The sequence below is a fragment of the Zonotrichia leucophrys genome, chromosome 15 (assembly GCF_028769735.1).
Source record: "Zonotrichia leucophrys gambelii isolate GWCS_2022_RI chromosome 15, RI_Zleu_2.0, whole genome shotgun sequence".
NCBI lineage: Eukaryota > Metazoa > Chordata > Aves > Passeriformes > Passerellidae > Zonotrichia > Zonotrichia leucophrys.
This window is the reverse complement of record NC_088185.1, coordinates 12,204,818-12,225,280: the sequence shown is the minus strand read 5'-3', so window position 1 is coordinate 12,225,280 and position 20,463 is coordinate 12,204,818. Positions and strand designations below refer to the sequence as shown.

Below are 20,463 nucleotides of genomic sequence, written 5' to 3'. Positions count from 1 at the left end.
CTACATTTTCACCTTGTGATCATTTTGTTATTACGCCATTCAAACCTGTGTGACTTTCACGTCCTCATACAAAGCTGGTAACTTGCTCCAAGGGTCAAAATCAAATCCCCAGGTGTTCTGGGCTGCGTGCCAGGGTCTCTGAGCCCCCTGGTGGAGTCCTGGCAACTCTGGACACCCAGAGGGATGCACTGAGTTCCGACAGGTTGGGAGAAGGTGGAAGTAGAAATGAGGAGAAAAGATGAGTTTTGGATAATTAAGGTTGGGAGTCTCTGGTCAAACCTCTTGCTTGAAGAAGAATTAGAGCCCAAGGCTTGATCCAGTTGTGGAATCCTCCAAGGTTGGAGCCAGACCAACTTCGGTGGCTCTTGAGGCTACAAAGCCTTTCCAGGCATGGATTTTCCATTTTCCCATGGATTTTCCATTTTCCATGGATTTTCCATGACATTTCACCTCAAGCACAAACAGAAACCAGGGGCTGACTCCTCTATGAGGACAAATTGGGGTGCCCTTGATGTTTTTTTGGGGTGATGGGTCCCCAGCAGATTGGCAGTGTGTGTGGGGTGACAGATGATTCTGGGAATGTCTGACGTGGCTTGTCCCATGGAATCTGGACCTGGATCCATCTGCTCCTGGAGCTCCATCTCTTCAGGAATGGTGGGAGAGGCAGGGAGGTCGTGGTGGCTGCAGGACACAGAAGTTATGGAAGATGACCCAAAAAGCTCCTCCTGTCTGCCTTCCTTTGGGATGTCCTGCTGTTCCAGGAAAGGTCCCTTCCAGGAGGGAATGGCTCAGCATCACTCCTGGAACTGTGTCCACCTGTTCCCAAAATGGAGCTGGTGAAGGAAGAGGAGATCTCTGGGATGCTGGGACACTTCTGGCTGTCCTGTTTTATTCCTGTCAGGAGCAAAATGGGATCCAAAGCAGGACTTACCCTGCTTTCATCTTCCCAGCCAGGAAGTTTTCCGTGGTTTATCCCATCAGGATGATCATCTCAAGGATTAGGATTTGGGCTTGGAAATGCTGACACGGTGACCTTCTCCTGCTGGAATTACCTTCCAGGCTCCTTTGATGTTGGCTCAGGTCCTGATGCAGGGCTGAGGTCGGACTTTGGGGTCTCTGAGCTACAGGGGAGAAGCTGAGCCATGGCCCTTGGGGTCCTGGAGATAAGGAGGTGAATTCTGAGTTGCTGCCAACCTCTGGTGGCCTCAGCAGCCCTGAGTTCTTCACACCCATGACCTGCCTGCTCCTGGATCAATCCTGGGGCTGGAGATGGGAGCCAGTGGATGTTCACAACACCCAGAGCCTCTCCAGACTCTGGTTTTGGATAGTGGCTCCTGGAACTCCTTCCAGGATGGACAGAGATCCAAAGAAGGGAAAAAAGGGTGGAATGTGGCCCCAATGGGCAGCAGTTCCAAACCCATCACTTGGCATCTCCATGATGCCATGAGGTTCCCAAATCCCACTGGCAAACTGGCATCCAGACCCCACCAGTGACTTCATGGATGACATCAACGCTCTCCAAATGGACATCTCTTCTCCAAACGCAGAAGAGAAGTTGTGAGGGGGAGGGGGAATCGAGTTATAATCCAGAAAAAGTCTTAATTTTTTGACCTGGGCATCCTATGTGCCATTTTGGAATATGGAATATTCCATATGGGCATATGGAAGTGGGAGAGGTTGGATCACACAAGCAGGAGGGGTTCACACAACTGGGGTTGAGGTTTCCTGGTGAAGAACTGGGCAGAGGCTGGAGATTTTCCAGCTCCACAGGTCAATGTTGAACCCTTTTTCCTCTTTTGCAGCCTCCCATTACTACAAGTACAAGCAGCAGTTCATTTTCCCAGGTGAGGCTTTCCAGAAGTTTCTCCTTGGCTGGTGGGGTTTCTCCTGGTGGGGATGGGTGCATGGGTAAGGCTCTCTGGAAGTTTCTCCTTGGATGCTGGGGTTTCTGCTGGTGGGGATGGGTGCATGGCCAGCCCTCCAAACCCCTGGATTTGTGCTGGGGTGGGATTTCTCCTCCAAGCCCATTGCTGCTGCAGGGTTGGGTGGCCCTGAGTGACCCCCAGCCCTACTCAGGGTGTCACCAAACGGGACCTGGGAGTGCAGGGTGGGGTTTAACCCCCCTGGATGCCCCCAGAGGTCTCTGACTCCTCTCTCTGTTGCCAGATGTGGTGCCTGAGACGCCGACCCGAGCCCCACAGGTTGTCCTGCACCCCGTCACCTCCAACCCCATGTGAGTGACTCCCCTTTCCAATCCCTTCCCTCTGCACCCCAAATCCTCCAGGGTGCTCCCCTGGCCTTGGGGGCTCAGGTGCTCCTGGTGAGACCCCAGAGCTCTGGAAGGCTGAGAAGGAGGGCAAAGGGTTAATTTATAACTCACAGCTCTTCACTGTTGGGAAAAAAAAAACGGATTTCAGTCTAAAAAGCCCAAGCCCAAAGGATTAATTAAATTATAATTGAATTATAATTAAATTAAAAGCAGATAACCAGCATATCTTCACCACTTCCAATATTTTCAAGCACAATAAAGTTTAGGCTGAAAGTTGGGAAAAGCAGCATCTTATCAGTGTTAGAACCATCGCTCCCCAGCAGGTCGAGCCCAAATCCATCATTCCTTGATGTCCTGGAGCCTGTGCTGCTCCAGCAGCAACATTCCACTGCTCTGTTCCTCCTGATCCTTTCTCTAAAGCCACTTTTGAAGGATTTCACAAGCCAGGGGTTTAAGGGATCAGGTCTGGCCCCAGTTTGTGGCTGGCTCATCCACACCCTCCAAATTTCACTGGGGATCCAGTGGAGCAAAGGATGGAACCACTGTCCCTTGGGAATTGATGGAAAAATGGTCAAGCCAAAGCCCTTTTTTTTCACCCCTGCCTAAAGGAAGGTGTCAAGACAGGATTTTTGGGGAGGAACAGCTTTCAATATCCAAAATTTGTAATTCTGGCTCCCCCCACTAAAAATATCCCGTGGGACCCATCCTGGGCTTGGCTGGGTTAAACATCTCTGGATCCTCTGTAGACAGGAATCCATGCCTGGGATGGCAATGAGGAGCTGGCTGCTCCTGCAAACCACCCATCCATGGAGATGTTTTGTGGCCACTTGGTCTTCCCAAGCTGCTCAAAATACCAGGATTGACTCCTTTTTTGTAGGAACCTGGAATTTATAGTCTTTAGTGGCCGTGGAATGGGATAGGACTTGTAGGATCGCCATGTCTGAGTGGCCTGGGAGCGTAATTCCCCTGGGAAGAGATTAATAATAATAATTTATAATATATTTATATGATGTTTGAAGGCACCCAAGCTGTTCCAGCTGATCCCTCATTCAGAATTTCCCTAATTCCCCATTAATTATCAGGAGCATCAGACCCCAGTCATGGACCTGGGGGGGTGGGAGGTGCTGAGTGAACAGGGAAGGAAAAGAACTGGAAAACCAGTCAGATTTGGGTGCTTTACTGCAGAGAGAGGATCTTTGAACCCTCCACTTCTGCAAAATGATTGAAAAATTCCTTTTCTTTCCTTCTGCACTTCTGCTTTGGCTGGGGTTTGTTGCAAAGAAATCTTAGAAATCCCTGAAAATGCCTCAAATGTGGTCAGTGTGTGTGTGGGGGGTAAATGTGTCCCTTTCCCTGGGTTAGTGACAGCTTCTCCTCTCTGATCCCCTTATCCCTGGGGCAGGAAGAGGGACTGCTCCCCAGATCCCAGTGTTTTTCCATGGTGTTAATTCCATAATTCTTTTAACAGCCTGGAAGGAAACCCATTGCTTCAAATTGAAGTGGAGCCCACCTCGGAGGTGAGATGGCTCCTGTGCTTAATGGGCCTTGGTTTTAAGGATATCTTGGGGCACATTTCCTAGGAAATGGAGACGTTTCCCATCTGTGCAGTGGAATTGCTGATAATTGAATTAAAGTCCAGGCATCCGTGTCCCCATCCCATGGAGAGGGCCCCTCCTGGGCCTCGAGTTTGGAATTCAATGAGGTTTTTTAGGAGGCATTAAAAATGCGCTGGGAGGGAAGGAAAGGAGAGGGAAGATGAGGACGGAGCTTTTAAGGGGTGTTGTAAATCCTGTAGGAAGCCTTAATGGAACATCAAGGGGTCTGGGAATAATGGGAATTAACAGAGCACAGCTCAGCCAGGGGAGGATGAAGCTGTTTTAAGACAAATTAATTAAATCTCTGATGGGTCACAATCTTAAATTTAGCCGCAGGATGGGGTTAAATGGCTCCACAGGGAAGCGGTGCAGTCCCCAGCTCTGGCGGGATGCAACGCCCTGTGCTTGTGGCACTTGGGGACATGGGCTTGGCCATGCTGGGGAAGGGTTGGAGTCTATCCCAGATGGCTTTTCCAACCTAAAGGGTTCCATGATTCTATGCAAATCTGGGATTTTGCCAACTTTGTGTAGAATGGGGCTGCTCCGTTGGTGTTGGGAGGCCCCTGCCTGGTTCCTCTGGGTCTGAACAGGCAGGAATTGGGTCAGTGGGGTTTTTCCCACAGTTTTCCCCCTGGTTTATGGTTCCCCATGCCCTTTGCCCACCGCAGAACGAGGAAGGCGCCGAGGAGGTGCAGGAGTCGGAGGACGACTTCGAGGAGATGAACCTGTCGCTGCTCTCCGCGCGCAACTTCCCGCGCAAGGCCAGCCAGACCAGCATCTTCCTGCAGGAGTGGGACATCCCCTTCGAGCAGCTGGAGATCGGCGAGCTCATCGGCAAGGGCCGCTTCGGGCAGGTGTTCCACGGGCGCTGGCACGGCGAGGTGGCCATCCGCCTCATCGACATCGAGCGCGACAACGAGGACCAGCTCAAGGCCTTCAAGAGGGAGGTCATGGCCTACCGCCAGACCCGGCACGAGAACGTGGTGCTCTTCATGGGGGCCTGCATGAGCCCTCCCCACCTCGCCATCATCACCAGGTTGGGGTTGTTTCTTTCTGTCCAAAAATTTGATTTTTCCGTCTGAAAAATGCATTTTCCTGTGACGGTGTTCACAGGGGTCTTAGGATGAGGGAAGAGATGAGGATCTAACTCCATGTTTCAGAAGGCTTGATTTATTATTTTATGATATATATTACATTAAAACTATACTAAAAGAATAGAAGAAAGGATTTCATCAGAAGGCTGGCTAAGAATAGAATAGAAAGAATGATAACAAAAGCTTCTGTCTCGGACAGAGAGTCTGAGCCAGCTGGCCTGTGATTTGCCATTAATTACAAACAAACCAACATGGGCCAATCACAGATCCACCTGTTGCATTCCACAGCAGCAGATAATCATTGTTTTCATTTTGTTCCTGAGGCTTCTCAGCTTCTCAGGAGGAAAAATCCTAAGGAAAGGATTTTTCATAAAAGTTGTCTGCGACATTTTCCCCATCTTTTTTTCCTCCAGTCCAGTGGTGCTTCTGTGTTGAGTTTTCTCCCCTAAGGAAGGGATGCTCTCCATGTGCTGTATCCATGTTCTCCACGTGCTGGGGTTTGTGGTGTGGAGGACACAGCAAATCCAAAAGTCTGTCCAGGCAGGACATTCCTCTGTAGGAGGGGAGCTCCGGACAGGAATGGTTTGTTTATCCAAGGGCAGGAAGAAACATGGAATCATGGAATGGTTTGGCTTGGGTTGGGAGAGACCTTAAAGCCAATCCAGGGGAATTAACACCTTCCACTATCCCAGGTTATTCCAGCCTGGCCTTGGGCACTGCCAGGGATCCAGGATGGGCACCCTGTGCCAGGGCCTGCCCACCCTGCCAGGGAACAATTCCCAGTTCCCAATATCCCATCCATCCCTGCCCTCTGGCACTGGGAGCCATTCCTTGTGTCCTGTCCCTCCATCCCTTGTCCCCAGTCCCTCTCCAGCTCTCCTGGAGCCCCTTTAGTAACTGGAAGTCTGGGAGACTCCTGGCAACTTTCAGGGTAATGAGGTGGGATTTGGGGGCTTCCAGACCATCCAACACCTCCACAGCTTTCTTGGTCTCAAGACATTCTCAAATACCTGCCCTCACCCACATTTCCAATGGGAATGCAGCACAGAGTCTCCCGGTGTAATCCATGCTTGGTTGGGCAAAAAATCCTGCCTGGCCTGAAGGAAAAGAGGCTGCAACTGCTCCCAGAGCAGCTGTTGTCATGGGAAATGCATTTGTTCCAAGGAATTCTGTGATTTCCTTCACCTCCAGACCATGTTTTCAGCCATGGACAGGACATAGTCCTGTTTTTCATCCCACCCCGGGTTATTTTCTCCCAGAGAAGTTTCTCCAAGGTGAGGTTGAATTTTCCTCCTGGCAGCATTTCAAAAAGCAATGGAATGGCACCAACAGCCATCAGTGATGAAATATTGCATCATCTTTCCCTAATGTCCCTAATTTTCCCTTGAAAGTGGCACCTCCCAGTCCCTGATCCCAGATGGGACGGCTCTGCAGGTGTTCTGCTCCCTTCTTTGTCCAAAACAAAAGGGTTTCACCCCAAATTTGTGTTGCATCACCCCTGCTTGGGTGGGTTTGGGGATGGTGTTTGCCTTGGGGGTTTCACCCTCAGTGGTCAGGGTGACTCCAAAGCAGGACCAGCTCTCCCCAGCTGGCGACTGGAAAAAACGACGCCTTTTATTCAGGGACCAAAAAGGAGCCATCTGGGGAAAATTCCGCAGCATTTCCATCTATTGGGTAGCTCCAGGCCAAAAGCTTTTGGGAAAGTGTGCAAACACATGTATTGATGGATGAGTCAGAGCCCCCATCCGTGTGTCACAGCGCGTTCCCAAAGGAAAAGGCGGCGTCTCCATCCCGTCCCCCTGCAGCCCCCATTTGCTCAGCTTTTCAGGGCTATTCAATAGCAAAACCTGGGAAATTTATTCCTCGATTTTTTAAAAAATTTTTCTTCTTTTATTTTTTTAATTTGAGCCCTGGAATGTTTTCTCTTCCATTTTCTATTCAAATGGGTCTTTCTGCAAAAGCAAAAAGGTGCCATTTTTGACAGCTGGACAAAATCAGTCTGTGTGCTGCTGCAACCTGGTGAATTAATGTGAGGAACGTGGAGCTCTGCTCGTCCTGTTCCTCTTCCAGCTGCATTGGTCTTGTTTTTTAAGGTCAAAATGTAAATGTATTAAATTGCCCAAAATATAACCCAAGCTCACAACATTTCCAGGCATCATTTGCTTGTTCTTACAACACACTTTTATCTGCATCCTTTGAAAGTTGAACCAATATCAGCTTTAAACCAAAGGACAGTAGGGTTAGATGGGATATTGGGAATGAGGAATTGTTCCCTGGCAGGGTGGGCAGGCCCTGGCACAGAGCAGCTGTGGCTGCCCCTGGATCCCTGGCAGTGCCCAAGGCCAGGCTGGACAGGGCTTGGAGAAGCCTGGATAGGAAACAGCTGCTCTGGGCACCCTGTGCCAGGGCCTGCCCACCCTCACTGGGGAAAACTTTTCCTTATGTCTGATCCAATCCCTACATCCAAGGATGCTTCCTTGCTCTTGTGCTGGCACTTCTTGTCTGGTCCATCCTTGGCTGAACATTTTTGGGACGTCTCTGGTGTGGGGAAAAGCCTTCTCACCATGTGGAGCTTTCCCTCCCATCCACATTTCAGGTTTTTCCTAAGGGATGTGACAACCTGGGGGCTTTTCTGCCGTGACAGCTGCTGCTTGGGTTTGTAGGGAATGAGAATGGAAGGGGACATTGTGGGAATGTCCAGGATCCTGGGAATGGTGTAGGATATTGGGAATGGTCCAGGAGATGGCACTGGGGGAGCATCACTCTTCCAATGGGACATTCCCACTCTTCCAATGGGACATTTCAGGTTTTTCCTGAGGGATATGACAGCCCTGGGGGCTTTTCTGCCATGAGAACTGCTGCTGGGGTGTTGTAGGGAATGAGGTGGGAAGGGGACAGTTTGGGAATGTTCAGGATCCTGGGAATGGTCCAGGAGGTGCACTGGGGGAGCATCACTCTTCCAATGGGACATTCCCAAAGGAACCTGAGATTTCCTTGCAGGTTTATGGGAATAACTTTAAACAAGGCTTTATTTGGAGTGGGGCAAATCATTCCCAGCTGCCTGAGGAGCGGATTAAGTCTATGAACCCACGATACCAGGATTTCCCCACCCTCCCTATGCCCATTCCCAGGTCAGGACTTTCTGGGTCACCACTTTTCCCCTGGGAGCCCACAAGTGGCCACTCGAGGCCGTTTTTCCCACAAAACCCCATCAATTCCTTGTGGCTGTTGCAGAAATCTCCATTTCCCTGCACGTCTGGGAGCAGCTGTGTGTCCCTGGGAAGGGGCTTCACCACGCCGTGCCACCGGCGCTGCCGGAAGGGGGTTGCTTATTTATAGCCGGGTTTATTTTTACTTTTCCCCATCCCGACGTTTTCCTTCCTGATTGCCTGTGATATTCAGGGATCGTCTCATTAGCACAAAGAAATTTCCCCATCCAAACAGCACGGCCCACAGGGGGGAAAAAATGGAAGGGGAAACTGAGGCAGCAGCTGGCTGAGGGTGGGATAGTTGGGGTTAAAAATATGATTTTACATTATTGACGTTTTTAGGGATATATGGCACTATATTAACATTTTTTTAGGGATAAATGGGACCAGCACTGTTTAATGTATTCATCAATGATAAAAACAGTGGGATTGAGACTGGAAAAGAGAAGGCTGCAGGGAGAGCTCAGAGCTGGAGAGGGACTGGGGACAAGGGATGGAGGGACAGGACACAGGGAATGGCTCCCAGTGCCAGAGGGCAGGGATGGATGGGATATTGGGAATTGGGAATTGTTCCCTGGCAGGGTGGGGAGGAATTCCAGGGAATTTCACACCTGGCAGTGCCCAAGGCCAGGCTGGACAGGGCTTGGAGCAGCCTGGGACAGTGGGAGGTGTCCCTGCCCATGGCAGGGGTGGCACTGGATGGGCTTTAAGGTCCCTTCCAACCCAAACCATTCCATGACTCCTGTCTCTTAACCCGACAGAAAAGCAGAAATCCAGCATTTTTCAGCAGTGGGAGGTGGCGAGTGCAAGGAACGGTTCCATCAGAGCTGCTAATGGGTTTTCTCTTGGGTAATGAGCACTGGGGACAATTAACATCCATCTTAATTAGTCTGGAGCAGGAGTGGGTGCTTTGAGCCTCGGTGCTTTGAGCGGGAAACGGCGGCGGAGTCCTCGGCTGGGAGGGATGGAAGGGCTGGAAAAACTCCCTTTGTTGGAATAACGAGTTGGTTTTTCTGCTGGGGAGCATAACAAAGCCAGCCCTGGGTAAACTCAGCTCCCTGGGGCTCCTGGTCCCCAGAGGAGGAGCAGAGGTAAAGCCTCAGCCACCCAAGGGGCCTTCCAAGGGTAAAGTCCTTTCCTAATCCCGATAAAATGGCTCCAGCCACCCATGAAAGCAGAGACTCCCACATTTTAGGAGTCTGGTGTTCATCCTGATGAAAAAAAGGGGGGATTTGAATGCTTACTGATGCTTCCAGGTGCTCCTTGGGTCTGTAATGAAAGCAGGGGTTCAGCACACTGCATGCAGCTCCTTGGGGCTCCTGGTGGTTGGGAATGTTGTTTGGCAGAAGGGAGAGAGGTTATCCAGTCTGGGAGAAGGTTTGAGCTGGAGTTTGCCTGGGCTTTGAGCTCACGCTGGCTCGTGAGGGGGATTTGGGGCAGCTTTTCCAGGATTCCTGGGGGTTTTAGTTAAAAGTTCCAACGTGGCTCTCGGACCTCGTACAAGGAGTCTGGGATTTGACCCCTCCCTTGTCACGCCAGGGTGACTCCAACTGTCCAGGGTGCCACTGGTGATGCCACCAGGGCTGTGTGCCCATGATTTATGTCCCTGATGGGAAGACCAAGGAGAACATTGAGGAACATTAGGAATTAACCTGACCTTGGCAGAACTGTGTAAAGAGAATTAATTTGTTGAAAGTGCCTTTGGAGCAGAGGAACTTGGAAGGTTTCTGCTGGAGAGGGAGCAGCTCCTAAACCCTTCCCTGGAGCTGCTGGTGGTGGGGAGGGGGTGGAGATAAACCCAGTCCCTGTCCTTACATGAGATACCAAAGATGAAATGAGAGTTTGCTCTTTTTTCTCTGTGGAAAGCAGGTTTTAATGACAGGAACACATTCCCTGGCACTAATTAATAGGGAAGACATGAGGGTGAGGGATGGGAGGAATATCCAAAGCACTTCAGCTGTTTATTCATGGATAACTTTAGTGCATGGACCAAATACTGGGGTTTACTTTGATTTTATAATAGATTTCCATGCTGGATTTTGCCAATATTTAATGTTTGGCTCTGCTGCTGGGAGGAACAAGCCCTTCACAAGGGATGCTCTCCCATCCCAGGAGCTTGCTCCCTCTGGACAAAACTCAGCTTTAGCCTCTCCCAGTGCCAGATCTCCTGACCTTTACAGGCACAGCCCAGCTGGGAAGGATTTGGGGCTTGCAAATCTTAATGCTCAGGAAGCTGGGGATGTTTAACCTGATTTGAAGGATGGGAGGAAAGGGGAAGGGTGGAAGCCGTGGCACTTACGATGGAACAGACTGGGGGGGTCTGGTTTTTCCCTGTGGATGCTCCGTGGTGCTTGGAGCCAGCTCCCTGTTCCCTCCAGGACATCCAATTGTCCTTTGAGCTTTAACAAACCACAAATTGAAGGAACAAGGTCAGGTGGGATGGAGCCCTGGGCAACCATCACTGCCCATGGCAAGGGTTGGAATTGAGAGGATTTGTAAGGTCTCTTCCAACCCAAACCATTGCAGGGTTTTATGAAATTGGATTTTCCTCCTCAATGGACTTAAAATGAAATCCTCCCATCCATCCTTCCTGTGCTGGGAATTGAAACTCTAAATCCTGTTCAGTGGGAGGGAAACTGAGGCACAGAGTTGCCGCCTTGTTTTTCCTCCATGCCAGGCTGGAGCCATGCACAGACAGGACACAGGGAGTGGCTTCCCATGGACAGAGGGCAGGGTTAGATGGGATTTTGGGAACAGATTCTTTGCTGTGAGGCCTTGGTACAGGCTGCCCCATCCCTGGAAGCACTCCAGGCCAGGCTGGATGGGGCTTGGAGCACCCTGGGATAGTGGAAGGTGCCTCTGCCCGTGGCAGGGGTGGGATGAGATCATCTGTAAGGTCTCTTCCCATTCAAACCATTCCATGCTTTGATCCTGGAGCATTTCCAAAGTGTCCTTCGGGTCCTTCCCTTCTCTCCCTGCTCCTGGGTGTTTTTTGGGAGGGGAACCCATGAAATCCTACCTCCCCTAACCCCATCCATGTTCCAACACCCACTTTGATGTCGGGATCTCTAGCTGGTCAGAGTGAACCCAAGAAAAGTTCCAAAGTCTCTTTTCCCAGCCCGGCGCTTGAAGAAGCAGTCAGGGCTCTTCATTTCTCGCTCTCAAGGTTGTTCATTGTTTCTTATCTGTAAAAAATTTTCTCCTGCCCTGCCGAGGTCCATCCAGCAGGACAGTTCCAGGCACTCTGCCTGCCCCCAGGGCAGTGTTATGTCTTTATACTAAAAACTACGTGTACAATGTTTACAATTCCTTCCCAATACCTATCACCTGTGTTAGACAGTGAGCTTCTACTCTAAACCAATCTGTGAGTGCCACCATCACAGCAGGAGATGGAGGCCAAGAAGAAGAAGGAGAAAGGCTGGACACACCCAGTTCCCTCCATCTTGCCTCCTGAACCCCCATACCAAAACCCTAAAATCTACTTTTCCACCTGTGATAACTTCACTATTATTCTACCTAAACTGTTGTGGCTTGCAGATCTTCATACAAGGTTGGTAATTTGCTCCACAGGTCATAATCAAACCCACAGGTGTTTTGGGCTCTGTGCCAGGGTCCCTGAGCCCCCTGGCAGGGGTCTGGGCTGCTCAGGACAGCCAGGGGGATGTCCTGGGTTCTGACACTTTGGGACCCAGACCCTTCTCCTCTGCCTCTGTTGTTTTCCCTTTTCCTACTTTTCCGCCCCATTCCCTTCGCTGGCAGTTAATGGAGCTCGTAGATCATATAATAAATAGGGATCGACTTCATGCCAGGCTGTGGATCAGAATGGATTGACCCGTGGGAATGCACTCCCTGCCAATCGATGCCAGCCCATCAGCCTGGATAAATCTTGATAACGACTGACAATGGCAAAGTCGATATGTGAATTAATATATACATTAAACCTGGATATATCTTCCATGGGCAGGCAGCAGCTTGGGGAGGGAATATCCCGAGCCAGGAGGATGGTTGGGAATGGGGAAAAGCAGCAGTTTGATCCTCTGTGTTTGATATGGGTCTGGCTAAGCTTTCCTTACCCACTGGAGCATCAAATCCCTGCCGCCGGCGGCTCCTTAATGTGGAGGATGCTCCAGGGGGAAAGTTTTCCTTTGTGCTTTAAGAGTGTTTCCAAATGCCATGGAAGTGTTGCCGGTTTGGCCCTGATTTCTCCGGGAAAGTGCTTAACACAGCGGGATTCGCTGTTCTGGAGAGGAAGGGATTTAAGGAAATGCCTTTGATTAAGTGCCCCGCTGAGAGATGATCCCAAAAAGCCCTTCCGCTCGTGCCAGCTCTTCCCATCCCTGTTGAGTGACATCCCAGCATCATTCCTGATTTTTTCTGAGCATCCTCAGTGCCTGGGATCCTCTTTGGGACAGAGCAGGGCTGCCTGTGGGGGGATCCATGTGCTGGCACCCTGCTTAGCCCAAGAAACAGATCCTTCCTGCCACAACAGCATTAACTTTTTATTAATAATGATCATTATTACTATTCCGAAGTGGTTGCAGGGAAGCAGCCAGCTCAATCCAAAGTTTCTTTCCTTTCTCCAAAAGGGCTTTTAAAAAAATTTATTTTCCTTCCTGAAGTTCAGAACAGTGCAGAGAATATATCAGAGACAAGGAGGTCGAGGCGCTTCCACTCATCCCTGTGCACCCAACCCTCCCTCTCGGAGCCGATTCCGAGCGCGTCCTTTCCAAAGGCAGCAAGTGGCACCTGGAGCACGGAGCTTTTTCGGATGACTTGTTTGCAAGCCTGGCTTTAGCTAAGCCCCAGGGGCTGCTTTGCATTCACCTGGCTCCGAGCTCTTCTCCCCGCAGCTGGAGAAGAGCTCGTCTCCTCTATTTCCTCCAAATAAAAATGCATGGAGTTGGCTTTTTCCAAAGAACTTGTTTTTTTCCGAGGCGACGATGGAGTTGGAGCTACTTTTCGGGGAGGCAGATCCCCCTCCTCCTCCTTTTCCTCCTCCTCCTCCTCCTCCTGCAGCCCTTGTGGTTTGGCTGTAGTTATCTCGCGTGCCAGCTGCCGGCAGGGAAATTTTGCTGCCTAAGTAATATCCATCAAAAGTCGGTCCTTCCATCGGCTGGAGAGAGTGGGATGAGGGGAGCGTTGGCTCTCCAGGGCTTTTCTGTTTCCTCCTGCTGGTTTGGCTCTGCAGAGGCTTCTCCATGAGGAGCAGGAGGGTCTCTCCCATCTCCAGGATGGGGACATGGGCTCTGCTTGAAATGGCAGGAGTTGAATTCCCCATCTTCCCGTTGGGTTCAGTTGGAATGGGGTTGGATGAGATGAGTATTTCCAGCCTGGAGGGGCTGGGATCTGCTGGATGCTCAGGTCACGCCTTTTCTGGCATTGAGTTTTGGCTGCTGCTTCTGTTGAAGCACAGAATTGTTTGGATTGGAAAAGATCCTTAAGATTGTCAATTCCAACCATTCCCCCAGCACTGCCAAGGCACAACTGATCCGTGTCCCCAGGTGCCACACAGAGCTGTTAAATCCTCCAGAGATGGGGACTCCAGGGATGTGCCAGGGCTTGACAACCCTTTCAGTGAAGAAATTTTCCCTCATATCCTAATTTTTCCTCCCTGGTCATGGTTGTGGAGTTTGGACGTAGAGGGCTGAGGAATTTCAGACTGGATGCTGCCACTGCTGGCTCTGGCATTGGCAGGGAATCAAGGGGGCGAAATTCCTTATCCATTTAGAGGAAAACAAAACCTCGGGATAAAAATGAACCTAAAGCTCTCCCATTGCTGCTCTTACAGCCTTGTTCAATTTTCCTTTGTGTGAAACACCTCAGGAGCTGTTGAGTTCCAAAAGAACTGTTGCTAGAAGCTGGGAAAAGAGAAAAACAAGCCAATATATGGGAGCAGCTGGAAAACTTCCTAAATAAGTCAGGAACGTGCTGGAATGTGCAGAGCTCCTTCTTTCCCTCTCTGGTCCTGCTCAAATGAAATCAAATAAGTCCTGGCTCAGTGGTTCCTGTTGCTGTTTCTTTCTTAACATTCCCCAAAGGATCCTTTTTCCATGAAAACCTCAAAGTGGGTAAACTGCTGGGGAATGTGGGAGCATCCAAGCATCCTTTGCCGTGTCTTTTCTTGCAGCACAGATGTAACCTGGGAGCAGAGGTATTTTTATATTAAAGCATTTTTTATTAATTCCCCACCTCGCTCTCTTCTCCAGTGTCTCCCCTGGGTCTGTAGTGCTGGCTGTCTCCATGGTATCCGAGCTGCTTCCCTATAAATCCATATCCCAGCATGAACTTCCCAGGGTCTGGCATTTATCACCTCTTTAATTGAATGGGCATTTATGGGGATGGGAAGAGGGAAGGGAAGCACAAAGCTCCTGGAGTGATGGAATGTGCCCCACAACTCTTGGCTCGGGATGATCCCTGCTCCTGAGCAGGGGACAGGATGGAACCTCCATCCTTGCAGAGGTGTTGGCCATGAATGTAGTGTTATGGCCACCAGTGTAGAGGTGATGGCCATCAGTGTAAAGGTGTTGGCCATCAACAGAAGGGTGTTGGCCATTGACTTATTGATTGCCATGAATGTAGAGGTGATGACTATCGCTGTAGAGGTGGTGGCCATCAAGGTAGAGGTGTTGGCCACCAGTGTAGGGACATTAACCATCACTATAGACGGGGTGGCCATCAAAGTAAAGGTGATGGCCATCAGTGTAAGAGGTAATGTCCACCAGTGTAGAGGTGATGACCATCACTGTAGAGGTGATCACCATCAGTGTAGGGGTGATGGTCACCAGGATAGAAGTGGTGGCCATCAAGGTAGAGGTGTTGGCCACCAGTGTAGGGACATTGACCATCAGTATAGAGGTGGTGGCCATCAATGTCGAGTTGATGGTGACCAGGATAGAGGTGGTGGCCACCAGTGTAGAGACAATGACCATAGAGGTGGTGGCCATCGATGTAAAGGTGATAGACTTGATGATCATCAGTGTAGAGGGGACTGCCACCAGTGTAGAGGTGGTGGCCATCAAAGCAGAGGTGTTGGCCACCAGTGTAGGAGTAATGGCCATCAATGTAAAGACAATGACCACCAATGTAGAGGTGTTGGCCACCAGTGTAGGGACATTGACCATCAGTATAGAGGTGGTGGCCGTCAATGTAAAGGTGATGGCCATCAGTGTAGACTTGATGACCATGAGTGTAGAGGTTATTGCCACCAGTTGGCCACCAGTGTAGGAGTAATGGCCATCAATGTAGAGACAATGACCACCAATGTAGAGGTGCTGGCCACCAGTGCAGAGCTGATGACCATCAATATTGCAGAGAGGGGTAAAAAACCCCAAGGGATGGAAGAGGGATGAGGTTGTTTTCCCATGGAACAGCACAAACACCCAGAGGCAGTGCTCCAGCTCTTCCTCCCTCATCCCAAATTGTTCCTCTGCGAGCCGCCTTGGCTTTGCTCCCGCTGCTGATGTCTCCAGCCCACGTTGGGAATGCAGAATGTTTATAAAGCAATTTGGGATTTGGCTTGCTTGGCTGAACACTTCAAAAACTCATTTTGAATTGAGAGTGACATCTGCAGCAGGATGGGGCTGGGCCTGTCCTGATGCTGGGAGAGGCACCGGGATGTGGATATGGATGTTCCATGGGATGAGGTGCACTCCTGAGGACTCCCAGAAGGATCTCTGTGTCTCTGTCCCAGTCACCCCTCAGGTCTGGATGCTGTTTGGTCACCTCCTGGCACCAGGGCACATGTCATCAACCTGCTCTGCCACCAGGTGGGACGGAGAAGTTTGGGAGAAGAAGACAAGAATTCCTTATGAGTTTTCATTCAGTGCTGAATAACCCAGCATCCATCTGAAGATGCAAATTATCTACCTTGTTTTTGGTGTCGAGCGTAGGCATTTTGTGGCCTTGTCATCCACAGCCGTGTCCCTCAAAGCCAGGCTCAGCAGGGACCTCTCCAAGTGGAAAGGCAGAAGGCTCCGAGCGTGCCCCGGGTGCCGCTCTTTGTCCTGCCCCGAATGGGGAGCAATTGAGGAATGAGGAGAAGCGGAATTGTGGAGCTGTGCCATGAAAAGGTTCTGCAGGTGGTGGCTGAATGGGCTCAGGTGCTGCATAAAAGGTATCAACCAGGCTTTATCTCCACGTTGGCAGCTCCTTATCCAGCAAGAAACGTCGGATGTGCCGGTGGCGGGCGCTCGGTGAATTCATTCGGATTTATTCATCCAGGGGAGGGGAGAAGCACCTGGGCTGCTTTGATGGCTCTGCCAGGGTCTGAGGAGCAGAGGTGGCAGGGACATGTCCTGGTGCCACCAGCCCAGGTCTGGCTGTCCTCCTGCAGCGGCTCCATCCACTGGGGAGGATTTGGAAATCCTGTAAATGAAGTGGAAAGATGGGAATCTCACCAGCCAAGGGCTGCAAGCTCCGCTCTCAGGGTTATCTCAGCAGTTCAGATAAGCAGAAATGGGAGGATTTTCCTCTAAACAACCCTTTACCAGGAAAACAGCTGATCTTAACTTGCTGTAGGGCTGGAATCCAGCCCTGTTCCAGTGCTAATCCACTCATTGCATTTCCAGTGTCAATTTGTGACCAATTCAGATACAGGCAGCTGGCTGTATAAAGGTTTTCTCTGGGAGAAAACGTGTTTTCCAGAGGTTGGGAAGGGCTGGGGGAACTCCTGTGGGTGCAGGCAGGTCATGGAGGTGGCAAAATGCAGTTGTGTGGCAGAGGTTACAGCTTGGTGGGTTTATGTGGCAAATTAGTGTAGGAAAACAGAGGTGGTGGAAGGACAATCCATGTCCGTTGTTATTCTGCACACTTTGATTCATTCTGGTTACAGAAACCCGAGGATTTTATCACTGATTTCCAAGTGCCTGGATCCTAATCTCCAGCAAATTCTTATTTGACTGCAGTCCAAGTGCTGCAGGAGATGGGAAGATGGTTCAGAGGGAGTGCAGCTGCCTCGGGAATAAATCCAGCTGGGATGCTCCGGGAGGTGCTGGGACACCTGAGCAAGGAAAGCCATCCCTGAGGAGGCACTCGCTGCCCTAAATCCCCTCTGCAGCTCACTTGTGCCCAGCAGGACAATTCCTAATGCTTCCAGTGAGGAGAGGGTGCTGTTGTCTTTCCAAAACCCATGGGATGTGGGGATTGATCCCATTCCTGTTTCACTGCTTGTCCTGAAAATTCTGCTCTCTGCCCATGGAGTGATGTGGAGCAGGAGGATCCTTTGTATCCATGAGCTTCTGGAGTTTGGGGTTTTTCTGGGTTTCATGGACTCATGGAATGGTTTGGGTGGGAAGGGACCTTAAAGCTCATCCCATTCCACTCTCTGCCATGGGCAGGGACACTTTCATTATCCCAGGTTGCTCCAAGCCCCATCCAAGGTGTCCCTGCCCATGGCAGAGGGCTGGAATTATATGGTCCCTCAAGTCCCTTCCAACCCAAACCATCCTGTGATTCTCTTTTATGATTCTGTGATTATTTTCACCCAGAAAGGACAAAACCTCTCTCAGGGGTTGAATCCAAACCAGTGCATGCTGGAATTCCCAGGGCAGGAGGAACTGGGCGAGGGGAAAGCAGTGGAATGAAACCCTAGAACTTTAAATTTGTTAACCAGAACAGAATCAAATCAACATCTGCAACCACCAAACCTCTTTAACAAGCTGTGTGCTGGGTGTTTTATTTCCCAGGCACAGGTATCCAGTCTCATCTTTCCAAAGTTGCCTGGAATGAGCGTGGGCGGATAGAGAAAAGCAAAAAAAAAAAGCTCTTTTTTTTGTGGGCGGGAGTCGAGGCAGCAGCCACCCACGTCCTCCATTATGATATTCAAATGTCAATATATTTTTAATTGGTTTATATCCATCCCCCCCCTCCCCCCCCATCCAGCTGCCTTTGGTAATTAAGGCTCTGTAAATAGATTTTACTGTAATTGGTAAGAGAAGGAAAATTGGAGGACATTGTACAGTGCACGGGGTTGGGTTGGGGGATTTTTTTTTCCCCCTCCCTGTCTTTCCTCTTTTGACTCATTTTACATCTGTGAGATTTGGATCCCGTGGGAGGAGGAGGAGGAGGAGGAGGAGGAGGAGGAGGGGGGAGCCACGGCAAGTTCTGCACAAAAACTCAGAGGTGGGAGGACCAGGGGGTTTGCTCTGGGTTGGGACACAGGGAAAAGCCAGGGGCTAGCCCAGGTTGTCCCTTGTGCCACCACAGTGGTGCCACCAGGGTGAACCAGGGGTGCTGAGAGCTCCCTCCCAGTGCCAAACTGGGAGAGCCCCCAGTTCCCTATGGAATCCTCAGCCTGCCTCCAGCCAGGGGGCCAAAATCTGCCCCAAATCCTGTGATTATTTACTTATTTATTTATGATTTGGGGCTGTTTCTCCAGGAGGGTTTGTAACTTCTCTTTCCCTTTTCTTCCAGCCTGTGTAAAGGACGGACTCTCTACTCCGTGGTGAGGGACGCCAAAATTGTCCTGGATGTCAACAAGACGAGGCAGATAGCACAAGAAATTGTGAAGGTATGGTCTGGTGGGGTCTGGATCCTGCAGAAAACCCAGCCAAGAGTCCAGTCCAGTCATTCTGGGGAGCAGGAGAGGAGCAGCCAAGGATTCTGGTTTTAAAATCCCGGGATTCTGGGCAGGTCAGAACTCCTTGGCTTTAAAATCCAAGGATTCTGAGCATGTTAGAACTCCTTGGTTTTAAAATCCAAGGATTCTGGGCAGGACAGAACTCCTTGGTTTTAAAATCCAATGATTCTGGGAAGGTTAGAACACCCTGGTTTTAAAATCCAAGGATTCTGGGCAGGATAGAACTCCTTGGTTTTAAAATCCAATGATTCTGGGAAGGTTAGAACACCCTGGTTTTAAAATCCAAGGATTCTGGGCAGGATAGAACTCCTTGGTTTGAAAATCCAATGATTCTGGGTAGGATAGAACTCCTTGATTCTAAAATCCAAGGGTCCTGGGCAGATTAGAACTCCTTAGTTTTAAAAAGGATACTGGGCAGGACAGAACTCCTTGGTTTTAAAATCCAATGATTCTGGGAAGGTTAGAACTCCTTGGTTTTAAAATCCAGGCATTTTTGATGTCTCTCATGTGGTTAATTGGGGTGGCACCAAAGCTTCCATGGGCTCCCCGTGCTTGGGGCTCATCCTGGCCACTGCTCCTCTTCCCTGCTGGAATTCCTGCTGGAATTTCAGGTGTTTAAATCCAGCATTGCTGCTCTGGGGGAGTTTCTGGTGGGATATTCCTTTCCTCTTGGAAAAAAATGTAATAATCATGGAATACAAGAATGGTTTGTGTTGGAAGGGAGCTTAAAGTTCATCCCACTCCTCCCCTTACCATGGGCAGGGACACCTTCCACTATCCCAGGTTGCTCCAAGCCCCATCCAGCCTGGCCTTGGACACTTCCAGCATTCCCAGTATTCCCATAAAACATTCCCAGGGCCGAGGCTCCTGGAGAAATCTATGCCATAGTGCCACAAGGCCAAGCTCACATACATTTCCCAGGGATGACTCCAAGTGCATCTTCCACACCTCAGACGTGTCCCTACAAACAATCCTATGCAGGATCCTCCCGTGGCAGGGTGGAGGGGCTGGGAATTCGGGTCCTGAGCCCTCACAGCTTCCCATGGGATGTCAGCAGCAGCACTGAGGTGTTGAGCTGCCTGCCAGAGCGGGGTTGTGCTGTGATTCCAAACAGATTTGTCACCAGGAATATTTGGCGCGTGCTCTGGCATGGGAGCCGTGACAGTGCCCCCGTGCCCTGCTCAAGGTCAGCCAACACTTCCCCACCTGGAACCCAAACCTGGAGCTGATCCCACATGTAATGGTGGGAAAACAGAAAATCAGGTTTTCTGGCAGACCTTAGCCCTCCTTAAGTGTTCAAACCCAGGTTAAAAGCTGAATGTGTTCAGCAATATTTCCTGGGCAGTGCCTTTTCCCTGGATTGTCCTTATTAAATTGTTTATTTTGTGTTTATTTAGATTCAGTTTTAACTTTAAAATTTAAATTCCTTCAGTCCTCCTGGACTCTCCAGGTGAGCACAGCCTGAATCTTTATCTATCTCAGAGCCATGGCCTGAGCTGGGGGTGCCTGAGGCAGCCCAGAGCCTCTCCCTCCTGAATTCCTACTTCTGATCCATGTTTTCCACCTTTTAGACGCAGATTTTTTCCTGCTGAGCAAACATTTGAAACATCACAGTCTAGCCTTGTATTTTCCCCCCCTTTTTTGTGCTCAGGGCTTTTGCCTTCCAGATGTTCCCAGCAGGAACAACAGCTCTGTTCAGCCCCTTTCCCTGCGTGGGTTC

At 50.3% G+C, this 20,463-nt stretch overlaps 1 protein-coding gene across 3 annotated transcripts in view; it reads left to right on the top strand.

Annotated features, from left to right (window-relative positions):
- The window catches only part of KSR2 (kinase suppressor of ras 2), a 90,855-nt gene that overhangs the window by 52,475 nt on the left and 17,917 nt on the right, over positions 1 to 20,463 (top strand). For all 3 annotated transcript variants that reach the window (XM_064727045.1, XM_064727043.1, XM_064727044.1), the window contains 5 exons: positions 1,803 to 1,844; positions 2,167 to 2,233; positions 3,738 to 3,786; positions 4,533 to 4,900; positions 18,578 to 18,674. In XM_064727045.1, the coding sequence (XP_064583115.1) occupies positions 1,803 to 1,844; positions 2,167 to 2,233; positions 3,738 to 3,786; positions 4,533 to 4,900; positions 18,578 to 18,674 (623 nt within the window). The remainder of the gene's footprint in view (positions 1 to 1,802; positions 1,845 to 2,166; positions 2,234 to 3,737; positions 3,787 to 4,532; positions 4,901 to 18,577; positions 18,675 to 20,463) is intronic.